Source organism: Protopterus annectens, chromosome 16.part0, assembly GCF_019279795.1.
Source record: "Protopterus annectens isolate FY-2018-M chromosome 16.part0, PAN1.0, whole genome shotgun sequence".
NCBI classification, from domain to species: domain Eukaryota; kingdom Metazoa; phylum Chordata; order Ceratodontiformes; family Protopteridae; genus Protopterus; species Protopterus annectens.
The window spans coordinates 402,087,676-402,110,119 of record NC_056750.1 but is presented as its reverse complement, the minus strand read 5'-3'; the positions used below and the strand labels follow the sequence as shown (position 1 = coordinate 402,110,119).

General features: G+C 42.8%; 1 protein-coding gene across 3 annotated transcripts in view; it reads right to left on the bottom strand.

Moving 5' to 3' along the window:
• RBM18 (RNA binding motif protein 18) overlaps positions 1–22,444 on the bottom strand; it is a 328,785-nt gene that overhangs the window by 127,495 nt on the left and 178,846 nt on the right. For 2 of the 3 annotated variants that reach the window (XM_044058274.1, XM_044058276.1), the window contains one exon: positions 13,942–14,028. The exons of the other annotated variant lie outside the window; for it this stretch is intronic. In XM_044058274.1, the coding sequence (XP_043914209.1) occupies positions 13,942–14,028 (87 nt within the window). The remainder of the gene's footprint in view (positions 1–13,941; positions 14,029–22,444) is intronic. 3 annotated transcript variants of the gene reach the window in all.

The window sequence follows — 22,444 nt, the reverse complement described above, 5'->3', positions numbered from 1 at the left end:
CAGCTCACCGCTTGGCTGCTCCAGTTCCATTAATTGCTAGGACTCCCGGTATCTCTTCTCCTGTTAAATCTATCTTGGTTGCGGGACATAAATCCTCTACCAGGAAAATTTATTTTAGCAAATGGAAACGCTTCTCCATTTGGGCTTCACAGAGAAATCTAAATCCTTTTACCGCTGCGATCCCAGCAGTATTAGACTTTTTGTCTCATATCTTGCAGCAAGGACCAGCTCCTCCACAGTGAAGGTACAGCTGGCGGCTATTTCTCATTTCCATGTAGGAGACAATTTAGGCTCCCTCGCTGCTGCCAGAATTTGTAACACCTTTTTGAAAGGCACTTTTCTTCTGCGACCCCCTATTAAGAATCCGTCACCACTGTGGGATCTGACTGCGGTTCTTCAGGCCTTAGTTGCGCCTCCTTTCGAGCCCTCGGCATCAGTTGACTTAAAATTTTTGTCATGGAAGACTACCTTTCTGGTAGCTATAACTTAAGCAAGGAGAGTGTCGGAGCTGCAAGCTCTTTGTATGAAACCCCCATACCTTGTGTTTCAGAAAGACAGGGTGTCTCTCAGGACTAATCCATCCTTTCTTCCTAAAGTTGCTTCTGAGACAAATATTAATCAATTAATCTGCCTGTCTTTTTCCCTAACTTTCAGAACAAAGGGGAACACAAACCATCTGTTGGATGTTCACAGGCAGTTACATTTTTATTTGCACAGGACGGCGGCCTTTCACAAATCTGATCAACTTTTTGTTTCCTTTGCTAAGCCCTTTTTAGGGAAACCAGTTTCAAAGGTGACTCTGGCTAGGTGGATTTCCCTTTGTATCCTAACAAGCATACAGTGAGCTTGGTTTACCAGAACCAGTAGGAGTTCTTGGTCATTCTACACGTTCAGTGGAGACGTCTGCAGCATTCTGGTCTAGAGTTTCCCTGTATGACATTTGCTCAGCGGCTACCTGGGCGTCTTCTCACACCTTTATTATTCATTATAAACTGGATTTGGTGTCTAGAGGAAGGGCTTCTTTTGGCTCTGCAGTGCTCCGGAATATCCTTCCTTAAGGGCCTCCCAAGATTTCAGGTAGCTGGGGACTCTGTCCCACAGGTTGCTGATCAAATGAAGTTAACTACTTCAGATAAAGAAGTTATGTACTCACCATAATGTTCCATCTGAGTAGGTAAACTTCATTTGTCAGCAACTGTCCCCCCCTTCCACTGGCATTTTTTTGCTGAACTCGATGTGCAGAGTTTACGAGTTAGAGGTTTGTCCTTGGTTTAGGGGTCTCAGGTTAGTTTGTTGGTGTCATGTATGAAGTGGCAAACTCGATCTGAGGATTGGAAGGAGGTTGCATTGCAGTATGGGTAGGGGGAGGAGCTTGGAGCTCGGATCTTTTTGCTTGGTATGCTGCCGGCTCGGATCCGTAACCCACAAGCTGCTGACAAATGAAGTTTACCTACTCAGATGGAACGTTATGGTGAGTACATAACTTCTTTTTTTCCAACTTGTTCAGCAGAATGCATTAAATTCTGTAAGGCTTTATTTTCCACATAGTCAGGAATCAACATCATTTTCTGTTTAAGCAGTCCAATAACATGTTGCTGATATTTTAACATATGAAATTGGCAGTTTAAAGTTCTAATTGCCAAGGTTGCTCAAGTATAAACCTTTTTACCCCATCTATCCAGCACCATGGAGTCTCTATCAAAAGGGGTAGGATTTTTAGCAGCAGAAGCCTTAATGCCCTTGGGCCCCAATGAAATAGTCTCTGGATTTGCAACAGGATTTTTGAAAAGGAACTTGAGACTCCGGGACCCTGTAGTATCTGTTAGGTTTACTGGGAGCAGGAGGGCAGGGAATCAGGGGCCAAACTTGATTCTGAGAAAGCATCAACAATGTCTAGTACAGGAGGAATAGCCAAAGGTCTATGCTGACGTAGGAGAAGGAAATCCCTAAGCCTCTTTTTTGAATCAGAAAATTCCTGGCTTTCCCAGTGAAAATGCTACCTTAAGAGTTATGTAAGGTTTCCCCAAAAGAAAAATCCTCAGGAGGGAATAGAGTTCTCTGCATCAGAATCCTCATAAGTAGGTAAGGACAAATCCAGGCCATCAGAAGAGTCAGAAAAAAGAATCCTGATCAGAAGATTCATAATCAAGCTCAGCCCTAGGCCTCTTGGGGGGGGGGGTTGGCTACCCCTGATTAGAGTTATTAGATTTTCAACCATTTTTATCATTTGTTTTTTAGGCATAGAGGTCTGAGCATGCGGCCTGGGTGTTAGTTTTTTTTAGACATCGATAGAGATTTAGGCCTTAGTAATGAAGGAGGTGGTGATTTAATGTGCAATTCCGTAGGCCTGAATACACCTTCAGAAGCCGGTGCCTGCACAGCGGCTCCGGACCCATCCAAGGTAGAGACATCCACGGGTTCCATAGTTGAAGTATCTCGCGGCATACCGCCGTATACACCCTCAGAAGCCGGTGCCTGCACAGCGGCTCCGGACCCATCCAAGGTAGAGACATCCACGGGTTCCATAGTTGAAGTATCTCGCGGCATACCGGACTCCGAATGGGTCTCCGAAGAGGCCTGCGAATCAGAAGTAGCGGGTATCAGGGGTTGCGAAAGTGCCTCACTGAGTACCAGCGAACTGTCAACTGGCTTAGGAGAAGCGTCGCCGGAAGTTTTGGATGTCAGCGGCCTGTCTCTGTCTTTATCTTTACGTTTTTTTCAGAATCCTGGTGGTCGGATGGCTAACCGACGACATTTCTGGATAATTAAACCAAGAACCGAAATATTTAGAGGCAAAAATATACTGAAGATGGATAATGCACTGATTAAATAAAGCACAAAACCGACAGCAAGGTACGTCATGGTCAGGGCCCTAGGCAAGGAATACAGTACGAATGAAAATCTTTATGAGGTATTTGCTTTCCACAAGTAATGCAATTATAAACTTTTACTGACATCGGAAAGGAGCAAGAAAAAGTTTCCCCAATGGGGTACTTAGCTTTTAGTTGAAGACTTCGGTTCTGAAACTCGAAAACTTCTGGAGTCGGCCGACCGGCACTTGCGAACTGCTTCTGCTTCAGGCACCACATGGCAAGAAAGACTGATGTAATGGCATGGGCTGCATGTTTTATACTCCTGACGTCACGGAAGAAGGGACAGCAACCGACGGAGGACCCAAGACATTGTTAATCAGGCCGACTGAGGGCAACTTGCAAGCAGATTACCCAAATGTAATGACGGCAACAGTGAAACGAAGAATATCTACAGGGTTCACTGGTGCTTAAAGCCGGCTATGAATGGAATTACCTTGGTTTAACAGCATGATGTGGAAGAATCAGTGCACAAAAATAGTTATCAAGCATTCAGAAAGTACAGTTTTGTACCTACCATAAATGTAGATGTTCGAGTGCTAATACAGCTGCAGTAATCACAGATGGGTTCTCTGCTGTCAGGCGGGTCCTCGGTCGGCCGAATTCCAAAGTCTAGGTCCGGCGTTGGTTGCTGTCGCCTTCTTTCCTGACGTTAGTGCGACAGGGGTATACAAGACACAGCAGACGCCATTTTCTTCAGTCTTTCTTGCCCCAGATGTCAGGTGCCCCCAGAAGGAAGGCAATACATAAATTATATATATAATCATGCAATGCAATATAATCAAAATCAGTAGTTGCAAGCAAATACACCATAGAAGGATAACCCAATCAGGTTGTAGGAGGAGGTGTTAGCCACTAGGCCTTTACCAAGAGGGGAAGGAGGGAGGGAAACCTGTACTGCAGCTGTATTAGCACTCGAACATCTACATTTATGGTAGGTACAAAACTGTACTATGTTCATCGTGCATACAGCTGCAGTAATCACAGATGGGTAGAATCCCAAAGCTACGCACAGGGTGGTAGGCACTAGGTGGAACTGGGAAGAGCCAGAATGCCCTGCAACACAGCAGTGGCAAAGCCTGCTCTAGTTTTGGAGTATAAAGGCAGGTGGTAGTGTTTTGTGAAGGTATGCACAGAACTCCAAGTGGCTGCCTCCAAAATATCTTTGGTAGGGACTCCTCTGAGGAAGGCTGTAGAGGTAGCTGTGGCCCTTGTGGAGTGGGATCTGATGCCTGTAGGAACAGATTTGCCATGAAAGGAGTAACAAAACCGTATGCAGTGGCCTATCCATTTTGAAATTGTCTGTTTGGAAATTGGCTTCCCTTGAGCTCCTACAGCATAGGACACAAAGAGTTGTTCTGATTTCCTGAAAGGCTTTGTTCTGTCCAAATAGTAATGTAGCTGTCTATGGATGTCTAAGGAATGTAGCAGCCTTTCCCCTTTGTTTTGAGGATTGGGGTAAAAGGTAGGTAAGTGTATGGCCTGATTTAAAGCTACCCTGGATACTACCTTAGGCATAAATGACGGGTTGGTTCGTAGGGAAACCCTGTCCTGATGGAAGATGAGAAAGGGCTGCAAAGCCATGAGGGCTTGTAGTTCCGAAACCCTACGAGCTGAGGTAATGGCCAGAAGGAAAGCTGTTTTCCAGGACAAATATTGCAAATCTGTTGAGGCAGCTGGTTCAAAGGGGGGCAATGTTAATTTTTATAGAATGTAATTAAGATCCCAGGCTGGTATTGGTTGTTTCCTTGGAGGTCTTGTATTCTTAGCCCCTCTGAGGAACTGTCTTAAGAGTGGGTGAGAGAATAAGGGTGGATCAGTGTTGTATTCTGCAGAAATGGCTGAGGCATGAATTTTGATGGAGGAAAATGAAAGTCCACTGTTCAACAGCTCAGCTAGATACTGTAATGTCTGAGGCAAATTCAGTTTTCTAGGATCCTGGCCTTTTTTCTCATTCCAAGCACAAAACCGTTTCCATTTTGCGGAGTAAGCCTTTCTAGTAGATGGCCTTCTGGCCTCCAAAATGACATCCTGTACCTCTTTGGAGAGTAGGGTCTGTTGTGGTGTTAAGGAATTTTCCATGCAGCCAGATTGAGTGTTTTCAGCTGACTGTGAAGAGTTTTGTAGCTGTGCTGAGTCAGTAGAAGGGGCATTAGAGGTAGGGTCCAGGAAGGAGTATGTGTTAGGCTCCTCAGGGGTGGGTACCAGTGTTGTCTTGGCCAATCTAGAGCAATCAGTATCATCTTCGGACTGTCTGCTCTTGCTTTCAAGAGCACCTTGGGCAGAAGAGGCAAAGGTGGGAAGGCGTAAACTGTCCGTGCTGCCCAACTGAAAGAAAGGGCGTCCACTCTCCAGGCCTTTGGATGGAAGGTCCTTGAGCAGAACTTTGTCAATTGATGATTCCTGTGGGAGGCAAAGAGATGTATGTCTGGCCTTCCCCACGCTTGGATTATCTTTGTAAACACTTGAGGATGCAACTTCCATTCGTGTGGGTCTGTCATATTTCTGCTTAGATTGTCTGCCAGCATGTTTTCCAATCCTGGCAGGTACTGTGCTTGAAGTTCGATTTGCCATTCCAGAGCCAAGTTCCAAAGTGACATGGCTAGCCTGCACAGGGGGTATGAATGTGTTCCTCCTTGTTTGTTTATGTACCACATTACTGTGGTGTTGTCTGTTCTTATCAATAATTGCCCTGGATGCAGGAGGTCCTTGAAAGCTGTAAATGCATTTATCACTGCTAGCATTTCCTTTTGATTGATGTGAAGGTGCTTTTCCTTTTGGGACCATTTGCCCTGAATGCACCTGTCTGTCATGTGTGCCCCCAGGCGTAGTCTGAGGCGTCTGTTGTGATGACTTGATTTGCTTGAGGCTTGCAGAATGGTAGACCTGTGTTTGTTTGGCATGCTTGGGCCCACCATAGAAATTCCTGTTGCAAACATGGGATTATTGGTATTATTGTTACCAAACTGTGGCTGTGTTGAGACCATAGGTTTTTTTAGGTACCATTGAAGTTTCCTCATATGCAACTTTGCACATGGGATTAGAAGAATGCAAGATGCCATGAAGCCCAGAGCCTGCAGGATTTTCCTTGCAGTTAGCCTGGTACAATTTGCTAGTATTTTGAAGTACTGAGTTAGTTGCCCCTGTTTTTCTGGCGTAAGGTAGGCCATCTGGGTGTTTGTGTCCAAGTTGGCACCCAGGAAAGTTATTTTCTGAGATGGTGTTAGCCTGGATTTCTCTTTGTTGACTGTGTATCCCAGAGAATTCAATAACCGTGTTACATAAGCCAGATGTTCCAGAAGTATGTGTTTGCTGTCCGCTTGGATCAGGCGGTCGTTCAAATAAGGGTAAATTTGCATCCCTTGAAGTCTGCAGTAGGCAATTACTGATGCCAGGCATTTCGTGAATACTCTGGGCGCAGTAGATAAGCCAAAGGGCAATGCAGAGAATTGATAGTGGATTGAACCTGCAAGAAATCTGAGGTATCTTCTGCAGCTTTGTCTGATTGGGACATGCAGGTATGCCTCCTTGAGGTCCAATGTTACCAGCGAAAACTCCTTGCCCAGCATGGGAAGAAGCTGCTGTAAGGTGAGCATCTTAAATTTTGGTACAAGTAGAAATGTGTTTAGGATGGATAAGTCCAAAATGGGTCTCCAGTCGGTTCCTTTCCTTGGTACCAGGAATAGTCTGGAATAAAAACCTTGACCTTGTTCGTGAGTAGGTACCTCTTGAATAGCTTTCATGTCCATGAGCTTTGAAATTTCTATTTGAGCCTCTGCCCTTTGATTGTGTGGCAGGTTCGGCATGCCTCTCATTTTTGGAAGACTGTGAAAATGAAATCTGTAGCCTCTGTTTATGATGTCCAGGATCCATTTGTCTGTTGTGATAATATGCCAATTTCTTGTAAATAATGCCAGCTTTCCTCCCAAGGGTGCTGCCAGCTGAGACTTGCTTGGCATGAAAAGGGGAAAGTCATTGGGTTTGTTTCCTGTATTGTTGTGCACTGTCTTCGCCACCTCTTGGTGCTGGAGTTTGCCATTGTCTGCCTCTATATGATCCTTGAGATTGTCCTCTGCCCCTTGTGCGCCTGTATCTACCTCTTTGGGGTTTGTCCGTGGCTGGAAAGGACCAGTTTTTTGAAGGCCAATTTCTGCTAAAACGTGGTGGTTGAACCTGTAGAAAAGCTTTGACAGTTTGCATAGATTTAGCTTTTTCTTCCATTTTCCGTAGTATCTCCTCAGCACTAGTACCAAATAATACATCCTTTTGTAAAGGAGAATCTAGTAGTTTAGCTTTAACATGATCAGGCAAGGTTTGTTCCCTAAGCCAGGCATGTCTACGAATGACTGATCCTGTAACAGCAGCTCTACTTGAGGCCTCTAGAGCATCATAGCCACATTGTAAGGTGTGTTTACCCACTTGTTCTGCACTATGCATCATATCCTGCAACTCCTTCAAATCTGGTTGTTCAGGTTGTGACATTTTATTCCTTAATTGTGATAACAGAAACTGCTGATATTCAAGCATATGGAACTGACAATTTAAGGCCCTCATGGCTAGGGTGGCCGAGGTATATACCTTTTTTCCCCACCTTTCTAAGGATCGAGACTCTCTTTCGGAAGGTAGTGGATTCTTAGCAGTAGAGGCCTTCATTCCCTTGGGGCCTTGAGAAATGGTTTCAGGGTCAGCATTATGGCTTTTGTAAAGAAACTGGTGAGAGTTAGGAACTCTGTAGTACCTATCAGGCTTGACTGGGGCAGGAGGCAGGGAATTCGGATTAAGTCAAGCCTCCGAGTAAACATCATCAAGTATGTCCAAAACAGGAGGTATCGCCAGAGGTCTGTGCTGAGGTAGCAAAAGGAATTCCCTAAGTCTTTTCTTGGAATCAGAAAAGTCTTGGCCTTCCCAATGGAAGTGTTCCCTCAAGGTATGCAAGGTTTCCCAAAAAGAAAAATCCTCTGGGAGAGATACAGAAGGAATGGACTGCTCTGCATCAGAATCTTCAAAAGGGGAGTACGAGTGTTCCTCTTCATCAGAACGTTCTGAAATAATGGAAAAGGAAGATGAGGGTCTAAAGACACCATGGGTGGAAGTGGACCTGTCCACATTAGGAGGCTCAACACTCACAGTGGCTTCGGTAACTGTAGTCTGGGTATGGGCCGAGGCACCTGCGGTCTCTGTTACAGAAGACACCGCCAGAGAAGTGTCGTTGGTAGTCAGGGGCTGCATAGGCGCCTCGCTGAGAACCGGACCACGTGTAGCCGGTTTTGGCGTGGTGTCGGTGGAGACCGCAGACCTCGCGTGTCGGTCTTTGTCCTTGTGTTTTTTGGACAAAACGGTAGTCGGAGTCTCCGACGACATTTTATAATCAAAAGCTTTACCAAAAAAGTGCTGGGCGAACTCCGCCCGACACTTAATAGTGCGTTTATTGAAAGTAGCGCAAAAGCGACAGCCCGAGACGTCGTGGTCTGGGCCTAAACAAGGTATGCAGAGGGAATGGAAATCCTTATGCGGTATTTGCTTCCCACAAGAAATACAATTGTTAACTTTGTCTGACATCGGTCTGAGGCAAGAAAAGTTTCAACGGGTACTTAGCTTTAAAGAAGACTTCGGTTTCCAAATTTTCGTAATTTCAGGAGCTGGCCGACCGGCACTTGCGAACTGCTTCTGCTTCGGGCACCGCGCGGCAAAAAAGACTGAAGAAAATGGCGTCAGCTGTGTCTTGTATTCCCCTGTCGCACTGACGTCAGGAAAGAAGGCGACAGCAACCGACGCCGGACCAAGACTTTGGAATTCGGCCGACCGAGGACCCGCCTGACGGCAGAGAACCCATCTGTGATTACTGCAGCTGTATGCACGATGAACATCAAATACAAGCATGTCTGGTCTCAAGATATTCTGAGAGACTACTCTATACAGTATCTAAGCCTTGAGCATTGGGTACAACCTGCACAAATGACAGGAAAAAAATATGAAATAAGCAGTTGAAGAGCTTGGTCAAGGAAAAGACTTGCGTCTACCACACCTCTAAGGACATCAAAAGCCTGCTATGAGCAACCTCTGATGGCAACAAGCTGCTTAGCTAAATGCTTCCCAGATAACACATAAGTCATGCTTAGAATCATGACAGGTGTTGAAGATCTGTCACATTAAGACAAAAAAAGTCTGCAAGTCATGACAGAACGCAAACTGCAAATGAGCACAAATGTAAGACATGCATGATCAATAGCTTCTCAAAGCATGCCAGCTACCACCTGGGGATGCACACTGACCTAAACGGAGGAAGGGCACTGAGCAAACTGATCTGTATAACATTAAGCACCCTGCTTTTTGCTTATTTTTACGAGTTATTTATAGCACTTTTATTGTCTGCTGGATACTTTTCTAGCTAGTTTCATTGTGTGAGGTATTAACTGGAAATTGTCTAAACTGGAAATTGTCTACATTTATTAAGCATCTGTTTGGGTTTTTTGTTCTGATTTCCTGCCAAGGAGTGTATCATATTTCCAGCCATCCTTCCCTATTGTATCGTGTTCTTATACTTGGTGGCTTAGCAGCTGCCTGCTCCTACTGTATATTTGATCTGGGACATTCCTTCCAGTCTAGTGTCATTATCTCATTCTACCTAATCCAGGCAGAACATTTGAGAAGGCCACTTTACAAAAAAAAATTCTAAGGTTGTTTTCTGCCTTTCCTGTAAGTAGTATAGTCCAGATACAGATTTGCTGTATCCAGGACTGTTTGTAAGCTTCTGAGCCCCCAAGCCTTTCTGTGTTGGAGGGAAGCCTTCTAGCCAGTTATTTAGTTTTAGCACTCAAATCTGTTCAGAACTCATTGTAAGCACTAAATAAGCTGCAAATTACTACAGCACTCAACTTTCCTTCACTTGTCTAGAGGAAAATGTTTTTAGTACTTAATAAATAAGCACCTATCCAGGCATGTCTAAGGGTTAACTCCCGGTATTTTCTCCTGTCTACCTGATGAATCTGGGCATCTTGGGGCAATGCAGCAATTGCCTCATGTACACAGAAAACCCTCTCCTCCTACCATCCAACACTATAACCTGTGAGAGATGCACTCATATAGCCAAACTGGAAGCAAACCTCTCTTCACCCAAGACTGGACTAGACAGTCAAGAGGAGAAGGTAAACACTTGCGCCACACCACACTCATCACATAGTCCCTCAAAACCTACACAACCAAAACACACACATAGAAACACAGCATACACACCTACATTCATGGAGGCTCTCAATAAAAATCTGCCCAAGCAAAAGGGACCTCCAAAGCAGAAACACAAGCACCCCCTCCCCAACACAACCCAAATGACATACAGCCCACTCAAATGTAGCCCATAAGGCATAACAACGTACCAAACACTCTAGTGACTCTATAGTCAGGCAAACCGATGTTCCACTCATCAGGCTAAACAAGGAGAAAGTTACTGTCAGCTGCTTGTCTGGTGCCAGGATCCGCCACATAATGCATGCACTCAGGTCACTCCACAACAAGTACAAATATGACTCTGTCATTGTTCATGTTGGTGTGAATGATCAGAGACGTACCTCCCTGCACTACATGAAGAGAGACATGGAGGAGCTGTCCAATCTTGTAGCCCAGGCAGTTATGACCCTAGCCCTGAGTAGCATCCTGCCATCACCCAGAATGATACCACTGTACAAGGACAAAATGATTGACTAACAACTGGCTAAGCTTCTGGTGTCATTCTAAGGGGATTCAGTATCTGTGACAAGAGACCTTGGGACACAGGTGGACAGTAGTCTCTCCTTTGACATCGCCACAGTAGTCAGGAAATCCTTTTACATGGCACTCCTCATCACAAACGGCTTCTCATTCAGAGGAAAAAAAAAAAAAAAAAAAAAAAAAGAGGTCATTGTTCCCCTCTACTCGTCACTCATTAGACCCCCTTTTGGTATGTACCTCACGAGACATCAACAACTGGAAAGGCTGCAGAAATACCTCATAAAAAGAGGATTACCAGCCTCAAACAGATGCCCTATGCAGACAGTCTCAAAAAACTCCAGCTTTACTCAGTCACATAATGCCTACTCAGAGGCGATCTCTGCCTAACATACAAAGCTATGTCAAACCCAGAGCTGTTGGACATGCTCCACTTAAAGAAATCCCAATCCCTCTGAGCTACACACTCTAAGGACCTAAACCTTGTCACCACAGTAAACAGAACATGCTGGAGGGATAGATTCCTATCCCAGAGACTTCCCATACTCTGGAACAGACTACCTATCCATGTCAAACAGAGCTCCTCATTAGCACTCAAGAAAAATCTTGATGATTGGATGGGAGATGGGAAATTCACCCTGGGGATCACTTCTGTGGCTCTGCTCAACAGGGGCACAGCAAAATAATTTTCTTGGGTGGTGAAAGCCAGGGTACTTTTGGCTAGGCTTACATAGGCCCCAAGGCCAATAGCCTAGTATCTACCTAGGAACTGCACTTGGAAACTTGTACATACATCTTAAAGGGACAATCCCAGAGTCTAAAATTCGGACCGAAAGAAGCTTGCCCCAATACCTCCCAGATGTCACCACCCACTTACCACGTCATCACCAACCCTACTGGTTTCAGTTTACTTTATGTAGCCCTGTTTTCATTGCCTCTAGTGAACACAGTTGGGAGGGTGGCCTAATGGTTAAGGTGTTTGCCTTACAAACACAAGGTGCAGGGTTTGAGTCTCACAAGGGATAACTGGCTAGGCTTACAATGGCTCACAAGGGCAGTTAGCCTAGTACTAACCTATGAACCTATGAACCTATGAACAATATTCAGTTCCTGTCAAAGCTTTCAGTCCCAGATCACGAGAAAACAATAAGGGCATTACATTTGTGTGTGTGTTGGTGGTAGATGTGGTTAAGCAAGACTCTCAGCGTTTACTTTTTATGAACTTGTCAAAAAGCTTACCTTAATTGTGCAGCTCTTTACTTTATTTACTCTGCATAGCGTAACTATGAGCAGTATAGTCAAAAGAGTACAATTTGGAAAATTCATACTAAATCTTAGTAGTCTATCCTAACTCCACAGTAAAACAATCTCAGAATTAGTAAGTATAACTATCACAGGTTGCTGTAGTGTACAGCCCCCACTGTGACAGTAAGTTTTGGGCTTCATTGTTTAAAATGAACCTATTGTTTACATCACACACACTTTTTTTCCCTAACATGTCAGAAAACCATTATACTTGGCTAGTATTCAAAGATTAAAAAAAAATGAAAAAGACTACTTCTATTACTGTTCGAAACTTGTATCATTCTGAAGCTTTCTACAGAGCAAGTGGCAGTCATGCATAACATTCTTAGCTAGCATTCAGAAATTCTCACAAAATAAAATATGAAATGAAGAGAAAATGCCGTTTACTAATATTTAAGCTTTGCATTGCTCATGTGCTTTCCTGCAAGGTAGTAGCAAGTGATGTCATAAAATTCCTGAAAGGCTACTTTTCTCAGAGGATAAAAAAAAAAAAAAAAACACAGGTGAAACTTATGAATGATTCAGTAAGAGCTGGTGTGAGTAAAACTGCAATGCGAGATGGAATTTGACTAAGACCATTGAAACTTCCTGTAACCACCCCTCCCCAACCACCGCAGCCAAAGCTGGCATATGCTCAGAAAGCCACACTGAAAATGTAAACAAAGACAGAATTAAAACAAAAACAATCTTTGGGACTGTCATAGGATCATAGGAAATTACTAGGCTATTGACCCGGAGGTTATTTTAAGCCTAGCTGTTTCAACTCAATATAATAGCGTAGAGGTACTAGTCTATATCCAAGACTGCATTTAGGGATGACTGCCCATGTCCAGGAGGGTTGTGGGCACTATACCCGATAAGAATTTACTGTCCCTTTAAGATACAACTGCTGATGACTAGTATTAATTCTGAGGAGCTAAAGACTGGGGAATATAACACGGCGATGCAAAGGAAAACCTGGTGCATTCCTTGAAGGGAAGGTGCGTTATGCAATACTACTAAGGTGGATAAACACCCAACTTGAATACTTTGCTGAGTATCCTGGCATAATATGCAACATAACATAAGTGGATGTGGACCACAGTGTATGTCCACATTATATTTTGTTTATTGCCCCTTGTAATGTAAAACATACTACCAGAGTCATGTTAGATACAAGTCCCATGACACTGTATGCTTTTGTGGTTGTCCAATGGCCGTGTAAGAATGGGAATAGCTTCATACTAAAGCTAAACTTGCAGTACAGTTGTCTAAACTGTATTTGAAAACAGATGGCAACTTGTGACATGCAACCAGAGAGGACAAAAAAATTCCAAAGTCTTGGAAGAAACAGTGTAACAAACCTAAGAAAACTATACACTGCAGGGCTTGTTCTAATATTTGAAGACTTAACAGTAACAGTCATCATAACTTAGGGTTGCCACCTTTTCAAATGCCAAAAGTGGGACATTTTGGTACAAACATCACATTTTGCAGGGCAAAGCATACCCCTGGCCATTACAAAGGACAGAACGTCACATTTTTGCCTAAATAAAAGCTTATTCTTGTAGCATTTTAGTTGCTTATTCTGTTTCGTATAACATTTAGGTGTTTCAGATACAGAATAACTGTTTTATGCAACTATTACATAAAATATAGGAAATAATTTTGTCCTAAAATCTCAGGACAATTGCCATTTTTTCAATTTTTTGCAGGACACAGCTGCCCAAAGAGGGACTTGTCCCTCACAAAGTGGGACAGGTGGTAACCCTATCATAACTTTACAATACTCATCATTGAATATTCAATGATTTAAAAAAGCTTCTCACTCCTCGCACAGTATAATATGGTATAAAATTAAAGTGGGAAAAAAACTAAAAAAGGAATCCCCTCATATCTATGACAGACAAGTCTGCAAAAAACGGCTCTTTTCATTAAAATGTGCAGCATAAAAATTGAATACCATATCTTAGTGTGTTTTTCAGCAATTTTGTAAGCAACTTTAATCAACAGCCATGAATATGTATTAGAAGTAGCTGCCTTAATAAGGCTACATTATTTTTAGAAGGATTATTTACACACATACCTTAACTTGAGCATGAGCCCAGCGAACTACTAGTTTCTTAGACAAGGCCAGTTTGCCATTTAGACACTGTATTGCTTGTTCTGCTTCCTAGACAGGAAAATAAAACATGGCACAGCATGAAATGAGGAGAGATAAAACTGCCTGACTACATTACGGAAGAAAGCCGTTTTGGAGAGAATTTCAAATATTAAACAAATATACTTATATGTGTATAAAATGCAACAATATAATACTGACAGGCTGCAGGCCTACAAACTAAACACTCTTTTTCCAGGGAGGGGTATACAGTATTTACTATGCAGCACTCATTTCACTCAGCTCTTATTTAACTTTGATAATGATGGCTGCAATGTACAATCCCAGATGTAAATTAATTTGGCAGGATTTAGAAGTAATGTCCATGTTTAGAAATCTGTACTGCTTCATGCTCTACATAAGACCTAATACTAAAACATACATTAAACAATATTAAGGAAGCAGTGGTAGTACCACTGTTTAAGGAACAGAGAAAAATACATACTTTGAGACTTAACTGCAAGCAATGCACGTACACAGAAGGATAAAGCCCTGACTATAGCTCGGGCAACTTGAGACTGATTAGCAGCTTGGGCATCTGGATGAGCTGGGTGTGAGGAAGGCAAATGAATAACAGGCTTTAATTGCTTGCGTCTTTGGGGGGGGGGGGTGATGTGCTGGTGGGTATACTGTCTTTGTAGCTCTGATGGAGACCAAAGCTCAAACAGCAGTAGGGATAGTCAAAACAATAAGCTTTGGAAAATAACTGCCACCATAGGTATGTGGAGCATTTTTCTCTACGTCTCCGCTGAAAGGCACCTTTTCTTGGTCCAGCCAGACAAACCTAGTAAACACAATTACATAAAATAAACGCTCCTAGATCATGGCTCAATGCAAGCAATTGCCTATAAAAAAAACTATACATGTAACACAGAAGGGGGAAAAGATAGATGAGCTAGCTAGTCTGAACAACAGTGGCGGCTCCTAGGTTCACACTTCTCCTGGGCTAAGAGCTTACTTTCACCAGCATCAGAGCAGGATATTCTTGCCCAGTGGCAATTTGGGTTTGCAGGATTAAAAGTATGTACATGGGGGAAGCCACACTACCTCAGAAGAAATATCCCAACTTGTTGGGGTGGGGGGGGGCTAACATACCTGTGTAAAGTTACAGATCTCTTGGTGCTTTTCAAAGCCAATAGTATTTTAACTTGTATCATCATTCTTTATGAGGCAGTAGCTGTAAAGGAATACGGAGTATCTGAGCACTCAGACTTCAGTCATTTCAGTATCACAAAAATAACTTCTGTGGTAAATAACTCTCTGCTGTGAAAATTGTACTCTTTAGTGAATTTCTGCACTGGAACAACAATATTTACTACCACTGAAATTTTAAGTGACAGCGCCTTTATAACTGTCATCTGGTTATTGTGATCTCAAACGATGAACTTGATTGGGCAGTAGTTCCATTATGAGGAACTTCATTAGCTAAAACTTATCTTCTTACTACTTGGAGGTATCTTCTTACTACTTGGAGGTATGGTTATACTAGTATATGTCGAATGGTTGTTGCGACCAACCAATTACCTTATGTGACATTTTTGTGAATTGGAGGCCCTGCAGAACTGCAGTGGCAAAGCCTGCTCTGGATTTACATTAAAGAGGTAAGTGGTAGTGCTTTGTGAAAGTGTGCACTGAACTCCAAGTTGCAGCCTCTAAGATATCTTTGGTTGGTACTCCTCTGAGGAAGGCTGCTGAAGTGGCTGCTGCTCTGGTAGAATGAGGCCTAATGCCCTTAGGCACTAATTTGCCATGCTGAAAATAGCAGAAATGGATGCAATGACCTATCCATTTAGAAATAGTCTGAGATAGCCTTTCCTTGTGATCCTGCAGCATATGACACTAAAAGTTGCTCAGTCTTTCTGAAAGCTTTAGTTCTGTCCAAGTAGAAGCGTAACTGCCTGTGTATGTCCAAAGAATGCAGAATTTTCTCACTCTTGTTCTGTGGATTTGGATAAAAGGTAGGCAAGTGAATGGTTTGGTTGAGGGCCACACTGGACACTACCTTAGGCATAAATGTTGGGTTTGTCCTCAGAGAAACCCTGTCCGGATGAAAAATGATAAAAGGGTTCCACAGCCATGAGTGCTTGTAACTCCGAGACTCGTCTTGCAGAGGTTATTGCTAGGAGCAGAGCTGTTTTCCACAATAAGAATTTGATATCTGCTGTTGAGACTGGCTCGAAAGGAGGCAGTGTGAGTTTTTCCAAAACATAATTGAGGTCTCAGGCCTGAACTGGTGCTCTTCTTGGAGGCCTAATGTTTTTGGCCCCTCTGAGATACTGCCTTATTAAAGGATGAGAAAAGATAGGAGGTTCTGTATTGTAATGGGCTGAAATGGCAGAAGCATGAATCTTAATTGATGAGAAAAAATGCCTTTGTTCAGCATCTCAGTTAGGTATTGTAAAATCTGAGGGATATTTGGTACACACGTGTCAACGCCTTGTTCCTGGTTCCAAGATCAGAATCTCTTCCATTTTTCTGCATAAGATTTTCTGGTACTGGGCCTCCTGGCCTCCAAGATAACATCCATAACAGGTTTTGAAAGAGGAGTGTTCTGAATGGCTACATTATCCGCCATGCTGCCAGATTTAAGGTCCTGAGCTGACTGTGCAGAATCCAATTGTTTTGTTGGGTCAGCAAGTGAGAGGTTTGAGGCAATATCCATGCTGGACCTTGAGACAAGCTCTTTAGGATTGGGTACCAGTGCTGGCGTGGCCAGTCTGGTGCAATCAGTATAATTTTTGGCTTCTCTTGTCTGACCTTTAGGAGTACCTTGGGAAGGAGAGGCAGTGGAGGAAAGGCATATACTGTTAGATTTTTCCAGCTGAAGGATAGGGCGTCCACTTTCCATGCTTGCTTGTGATAAATCCTTGTGCACAATCTCTGCAATTGGCAGTTGAGGGGAGGCAAATAGATCTATGTATGGGCATCCCCATTTCCTTGTTATCATGCTGAAGACTTGTGGATCCAGTTTCCATTCGTGGGGATCCATGAGGTTTCTGCTTAGTTCGTCTGCCAGAGTATTTGTTTTTCCTGGCAGGAATTGTGCTTGCAGGTGTACTTGATAAGTCAATGTGGTCTCCCATAAGGTCATTGCTTGTCTGCAGAGGAGGTAGGAATGTGTACCTCCCTGCTTCTTTATGTACCACATGACCATAGTATTGTATCTTTATCAGTAGCTGTCCGGGATGAAGCAGGTCCTTGAAAGCTGTCAGGGCATTTTGAACAGCTAGCATCTCTTTTTGATTGATGTGAAGATGCATCTGGTTTGCAGGCCATGTGCCCTGAATACATTTTCCTGCCATATGGGCCCCCCAGGCATAATCTGATGCATCCGTTGTCAGTATCTGTCTGGCTGTGGGTAAACTGAATGGCAGACCCTTGTTGTGGTGACAGGCCTCTGCCCACCATCGAAACTCCTGTTGCAGGCAGGGAATGAGTGCAATTACTGTCTCCAGGCTGTGGTAATGCTGAGTCCAAACACTTTTTAGATACCACTGTAGTTTCCTCATGTTTGTCTGGCGTGAGATAAGCCATTTGGGCAGTTGTATTTAAGCTTGCACCCAGGAATATTATCTCTTGAGAGGGCACTAGTTTTGATTTCTTTTCATTTACTGTGTACCCTAGGCCAATTAGTAATCTTTTTAACAAACAAAAGATGCTTTAGAAGAATGTCTTTGTTCTCTGCTTTAATTAGGCAGTCGTCCAAGTAGGGATATATTTGAATTCCTCTTTGTCTGCAAAATGCAATTACTGATGCCAGGCATTTTGTGAAGACCCTGGGTGCAGTAGATAAGCCAAACGGCAGTGCAGAGAATTGGTAGTGCATTGTGCCACCTATGAATCTGAGGTATCTTCTGCAAGATTGTCTGACTGGGACATGCAGGTATGCCTCTTTTAGGACCAAAATTACGAGCCAAGCCTTTTTGCCCAGCATGGGCAGTAGCTGCTGTAGAGTCAACATCTTGAATTTTGGAACTTCCAGAAACGTATTTAGTATAGACAGGTCCAGTATTGGTCACCAGGTTTTGTCCTTCCTGGATACTAGGAAAAGTCTGGAGTAAAATCCTTGCCCCTGCTCTTGTTGTGGTACTTGCTGAATGGCCCTCATGTCCATGAGGGCTGTAATTTGTTTTTGAGCCTCTGCCCATTGTGTGGCAGGTCTGGCATACCTTTTGACCTGGGAAGGGTGTGAAAATGGAACCTGTAGCCTTGGGATACTATGTTCAGGACCCATTTGTCTTGGGTGACCATTTGCCAATTTGATGAAAAAAGTGCTAGTTTCCCCCCTAAGGGGGCTGCCAAAAGAAAAGCGCTTGGATCTGGCAGAGGAAAGTCATTGGGACTGTTTCCTGTAAGGTTGTGATTTGTCTTCTCTGCTTTTGGAGGTAGGAGCACCCCATTGTTTAGGCCTGTATGAGCCTTGGGGCTGAGATCTGCCTCTGGGACGCCTGTATCTGCCTCTTTGTGGTCTGTCTGACAATGGAAAGGACCAATTTTTAGAAGGCCAGTTCCTGCTAAACCTGGGTGGCTGTACCTGTAAGAAATCCTTGACTGTCTGCATGGATTTTGCTTTATTCTCCCTTTTTTTCAACACCTCTTCTGCTTTAGTACTAAACAAAAGTATCAAGCTGTAATGGAGCATCTAATAATTTTGCTTTAACATGATCAGGCAGATTCTGTTCCTTTAACCAAGCATGCCTTCTAATAACAGAACCTGTAACAGCGGCCCTGCAAGAGGCCTCCAGTGAATCATAACCACATTACAAAGTATGCTTTCCCACTTGTTCAGCTGCATGCAATAAATCCTGCATTTCCTTGTTCTCTGAACATTCAGTATTTGCCAACAATTTATTTTTAAGCAGAGACATTAAATATTGCTGATATTTAAGCATATGAAACTGACCATTTAAAGCCCTTACAGCCAAGGTAGCAGAAGTGTAATTTTTTTTCCCCCATCTGTCTAGAGCCATAGAATCCCTATCAGAGGGGACAGGGTTTTTTGCAGTGGAAGCTTTGACCCCTTTGGGAACCTGAGAAATAGTTTCTGGGTCAGCAGTGGGGTTTTTATATAGGAATTTATGAGACTCCGGGACCCTGTAGTATCTGTCTGGCTTAGCAGGTGCAAGGGGTAAAGAGTCAGGGGACAGGCCGGACTCTAAAAATACATCATCTACAATGTCTAGAACAGGTGGAATAGCAAGGGGGTTTGTGCTGAGGAAGTAGCAGAAAGTCTCTGAGCCTTTTCTTAGATTCAGAATAATCTTGGCTCTCCCAGTGGAAATGCTCCCTCATGGTATGCAGGGTTTCCCCAAAAGAATAATCCTCAGGAGGAGAGGCTAAAAGAATGGATTCTTCAGCATCAGAATCCTCATAGGGAAGCATTGAATAATCCTGTTCAGAAGAGGAATCAGAGGAAATAGAAACCTGATCAGAAGAATCATACTCTGTCTCTTGCCTAGGCCTCTTATCAGGAGGAGGATGGGAACCCCTGATCAAAGTAATTAGGTCTTCGGCCATTTTGAGCATCTGTTTTTTAGGCATGGAAGTCTGAGTAGGAGAATGCTGTATTTGTTTCTTTGTCTTTAGAGCTGCTTTAGTCTTTGAAGCTGAAGATGGCTTAATATATAGTTGTGTAGGTCTGAAGACACCCTCAGAAGCCGATGCCTGCTCAGCGGCTGCGGACCCATCTGAGGGAATGATTTCCGAGTGTCCAATACCTTGATTATCCAGAGGCCCAGTTGGCTCCACGTGGGAGTCGGAAGCTGCCTGTGGCTCTGAGGTAGCGGGCGCCAGGGGCTGCGAAAGCGCTGCACTGAGAACCGGTGAACCGGCGAATGGCCTAGCGGAGGCCTCGTCGTCGGTTTTGGACCTCGGATGCCTATCCTTTTCCTGCGTTTTTTGTAAACTCCGGTCGTCGGCTGTTCCGACGGCATTATATAATTAAATCTTCAGCCAAAGTAATGAAATGCAAAATCAAACCAACGCTTAATAGTGCATTGGTTAAATCTAGCACAAAACCGACAGCTAGCAACGTTGTGATCAGGGCCTAGGCAAGGAATACAGTAAGAGTGAAAATCCTTAGGAGGTATTTGCTTCCCACAAGAAATACAATTATTAACTTTTTCTGACATCGGTCTGGAGCAAGAAAAAAGTTTCCCCAACAGGGTACTTAGCTTTAATGAAGACTTCGGTTCTGAAATTCGGATTTGAAAATTTCAGGAGTCGGCCGACCGGCACTTACGAACTGCTTTTGCTTCGGGCACCGCGCGGCAAGAAAGACTGAAGAAACTGGCGTCGGCTGCATCTTTTATACCCCTGGCGCACTGACAATAGGGAAGAGGCGACAGCAACCGACACCGGACCTAGACTTTGGAATTCTGGCCGACTGAGGGTAGCCTGCCAGCAGAATAACACAAGAGTAATGACTGCAACAGTGAAACACGATGAACATCAAGAAGGTAGTGAAAAAACATGGAAAGTAACAAAGTTAACAGAAAAAGAGAAAAAAGAGTTGGAAAAGACTTCTTTAATTGCACTAGATAAAGTATTAGGACAAGTAAATATAGATTTGACTGCAGGACCAGATGGAATAGGATATAAAAATGTATAAAAAGTAAAGGGTTTGGCAAAAAAGTATTTTTAAAGATTTTGAATAAATGATTAAATTCATATGGAAGGAGGAAGATATACGATTTAAAAAAATGGAGAGCAACAATATTACATATTAATTATAAGATCTTTATGAAAATACAAACAAGATTTTAAAAAATGGGAAATATTATGGAAGATAGCATATACAGTATAAACGGGTAGGGTTTTCAAAAATTATTAAGGATAGTTAAAGAAATTGTGAAGGATAATGTGGAGGATATTATAAACAGAAAAAAAGAGGTGAAAATCATGACAGGAGACCTTAATAAGGCATCTGACACACTTGGACATGACATTTTATGGGTAATAATGAAAGTGTATAAATAAGAAAGTTAGGAAATTATGCATATCAGCATATAATAATAATATACTAAAAATACTTGTAAATGGCTGGTTAAGCCAAGAGGTACACATGAAGAGTGGTGTAAGACAGGGATGTCCAATGAGTTGTATATTCTTTGCATTAGTTATGAATGTGATAGCAAGTGAAATAAATTACAAAATAAAGGAAGCAGGGTATATAACACCTGAAGGATTAAGAATTCCAGTTCTGTTAACATATGCAGGTGACATTATAATAATTGCAAAAACAAAATTTGGATAAAAAGTAATAATTTGCACAAATGAGTGTCTCGAGATGCTAGGGATGCTTTGGAAGCAATCTGAAAAAAAATAGCATTTTCTGAGGGGAAAATGTACCACTATATGTATTTTAATGATATACTGTGAGAAATATACCAACATTTGCCCTTAAGGACCTCTAATTCACTAAGAAATTTTAGTTTTGTATAAGGGGGAGCCATGGTTATGACAATTGTGAAAGTCATACAAGTCTTATTTTATTCTGAATAAGAAAAATTTATCAGACAATCCATGCTTACGTGATGCATTTCAAACATGGCTCTTCTGTTGTCTTTATATTAACAAAACTTTTTTTGTCAGTTCTCACCATTTATCTCCTACTTTTGTTTGTGGAACAATCAGGAAAAGAAATATGCCACGTCAAAGGAGCAAAAAGTTAAGTTTAAAAAATAATCCTCGTAAAAGTCTGAGCAATTTCTATGTAGATAAGCAAATCCATAAAATAAATATGTCAAAAACAGAAAGCAGCATTAAAGTGTAGTTTAGTATCTCACTGCAACTTGCAGCATTTAAATCACAGATGCAAAGTTGTAGCAAGCTGTACAAGGAAGGCATGTAGCAGGAATTATAGTAGTAGTCTGCTTTGTAGCAGCCTGCATATGTTGAAAGAAAGTTTAACACACTGTTGTGCAGAGGCTAAGTTTGATGAGAAGCACTGCACATGATGGTCAAAGAAGCTATTGGAAATGGTCTGTGTGCATAATGAGCCAGCATCACTCCACCATTCCATGAAAGGCCTGTTGGCATTACAGAAAGCACCTTGACCAGTGGTAGCACGCAGTGGTCGCCAGTTCCATTACCCAGATGAGAGAGGACTTAGTGTGGTTCCTAGAACCTTGATATTTATCTTTCAGCGGTCAGATTAAGGCATGTGTAATACTGTGCATAAAGTTACCAGATACTATGAGGGCATACTCTAGTGCAATGCAATGAGAAGTTGTCACAAACTTTTATCTCTTTGATAGCTCAGCTGGTAGAGCTGAGGACTGTAGTGATTTCCTAAGTCATCCTTAGGTCGCTGGTTCAATTCTGTCTCGAAGGAGGTTATTTTTAAATCCCATGATTGGAGGAACTCCCTGGTCAGCCTCAGTAAGAAGCAGAGATCCCTCATAAAATCCTCCAAAGCTAGTTACGA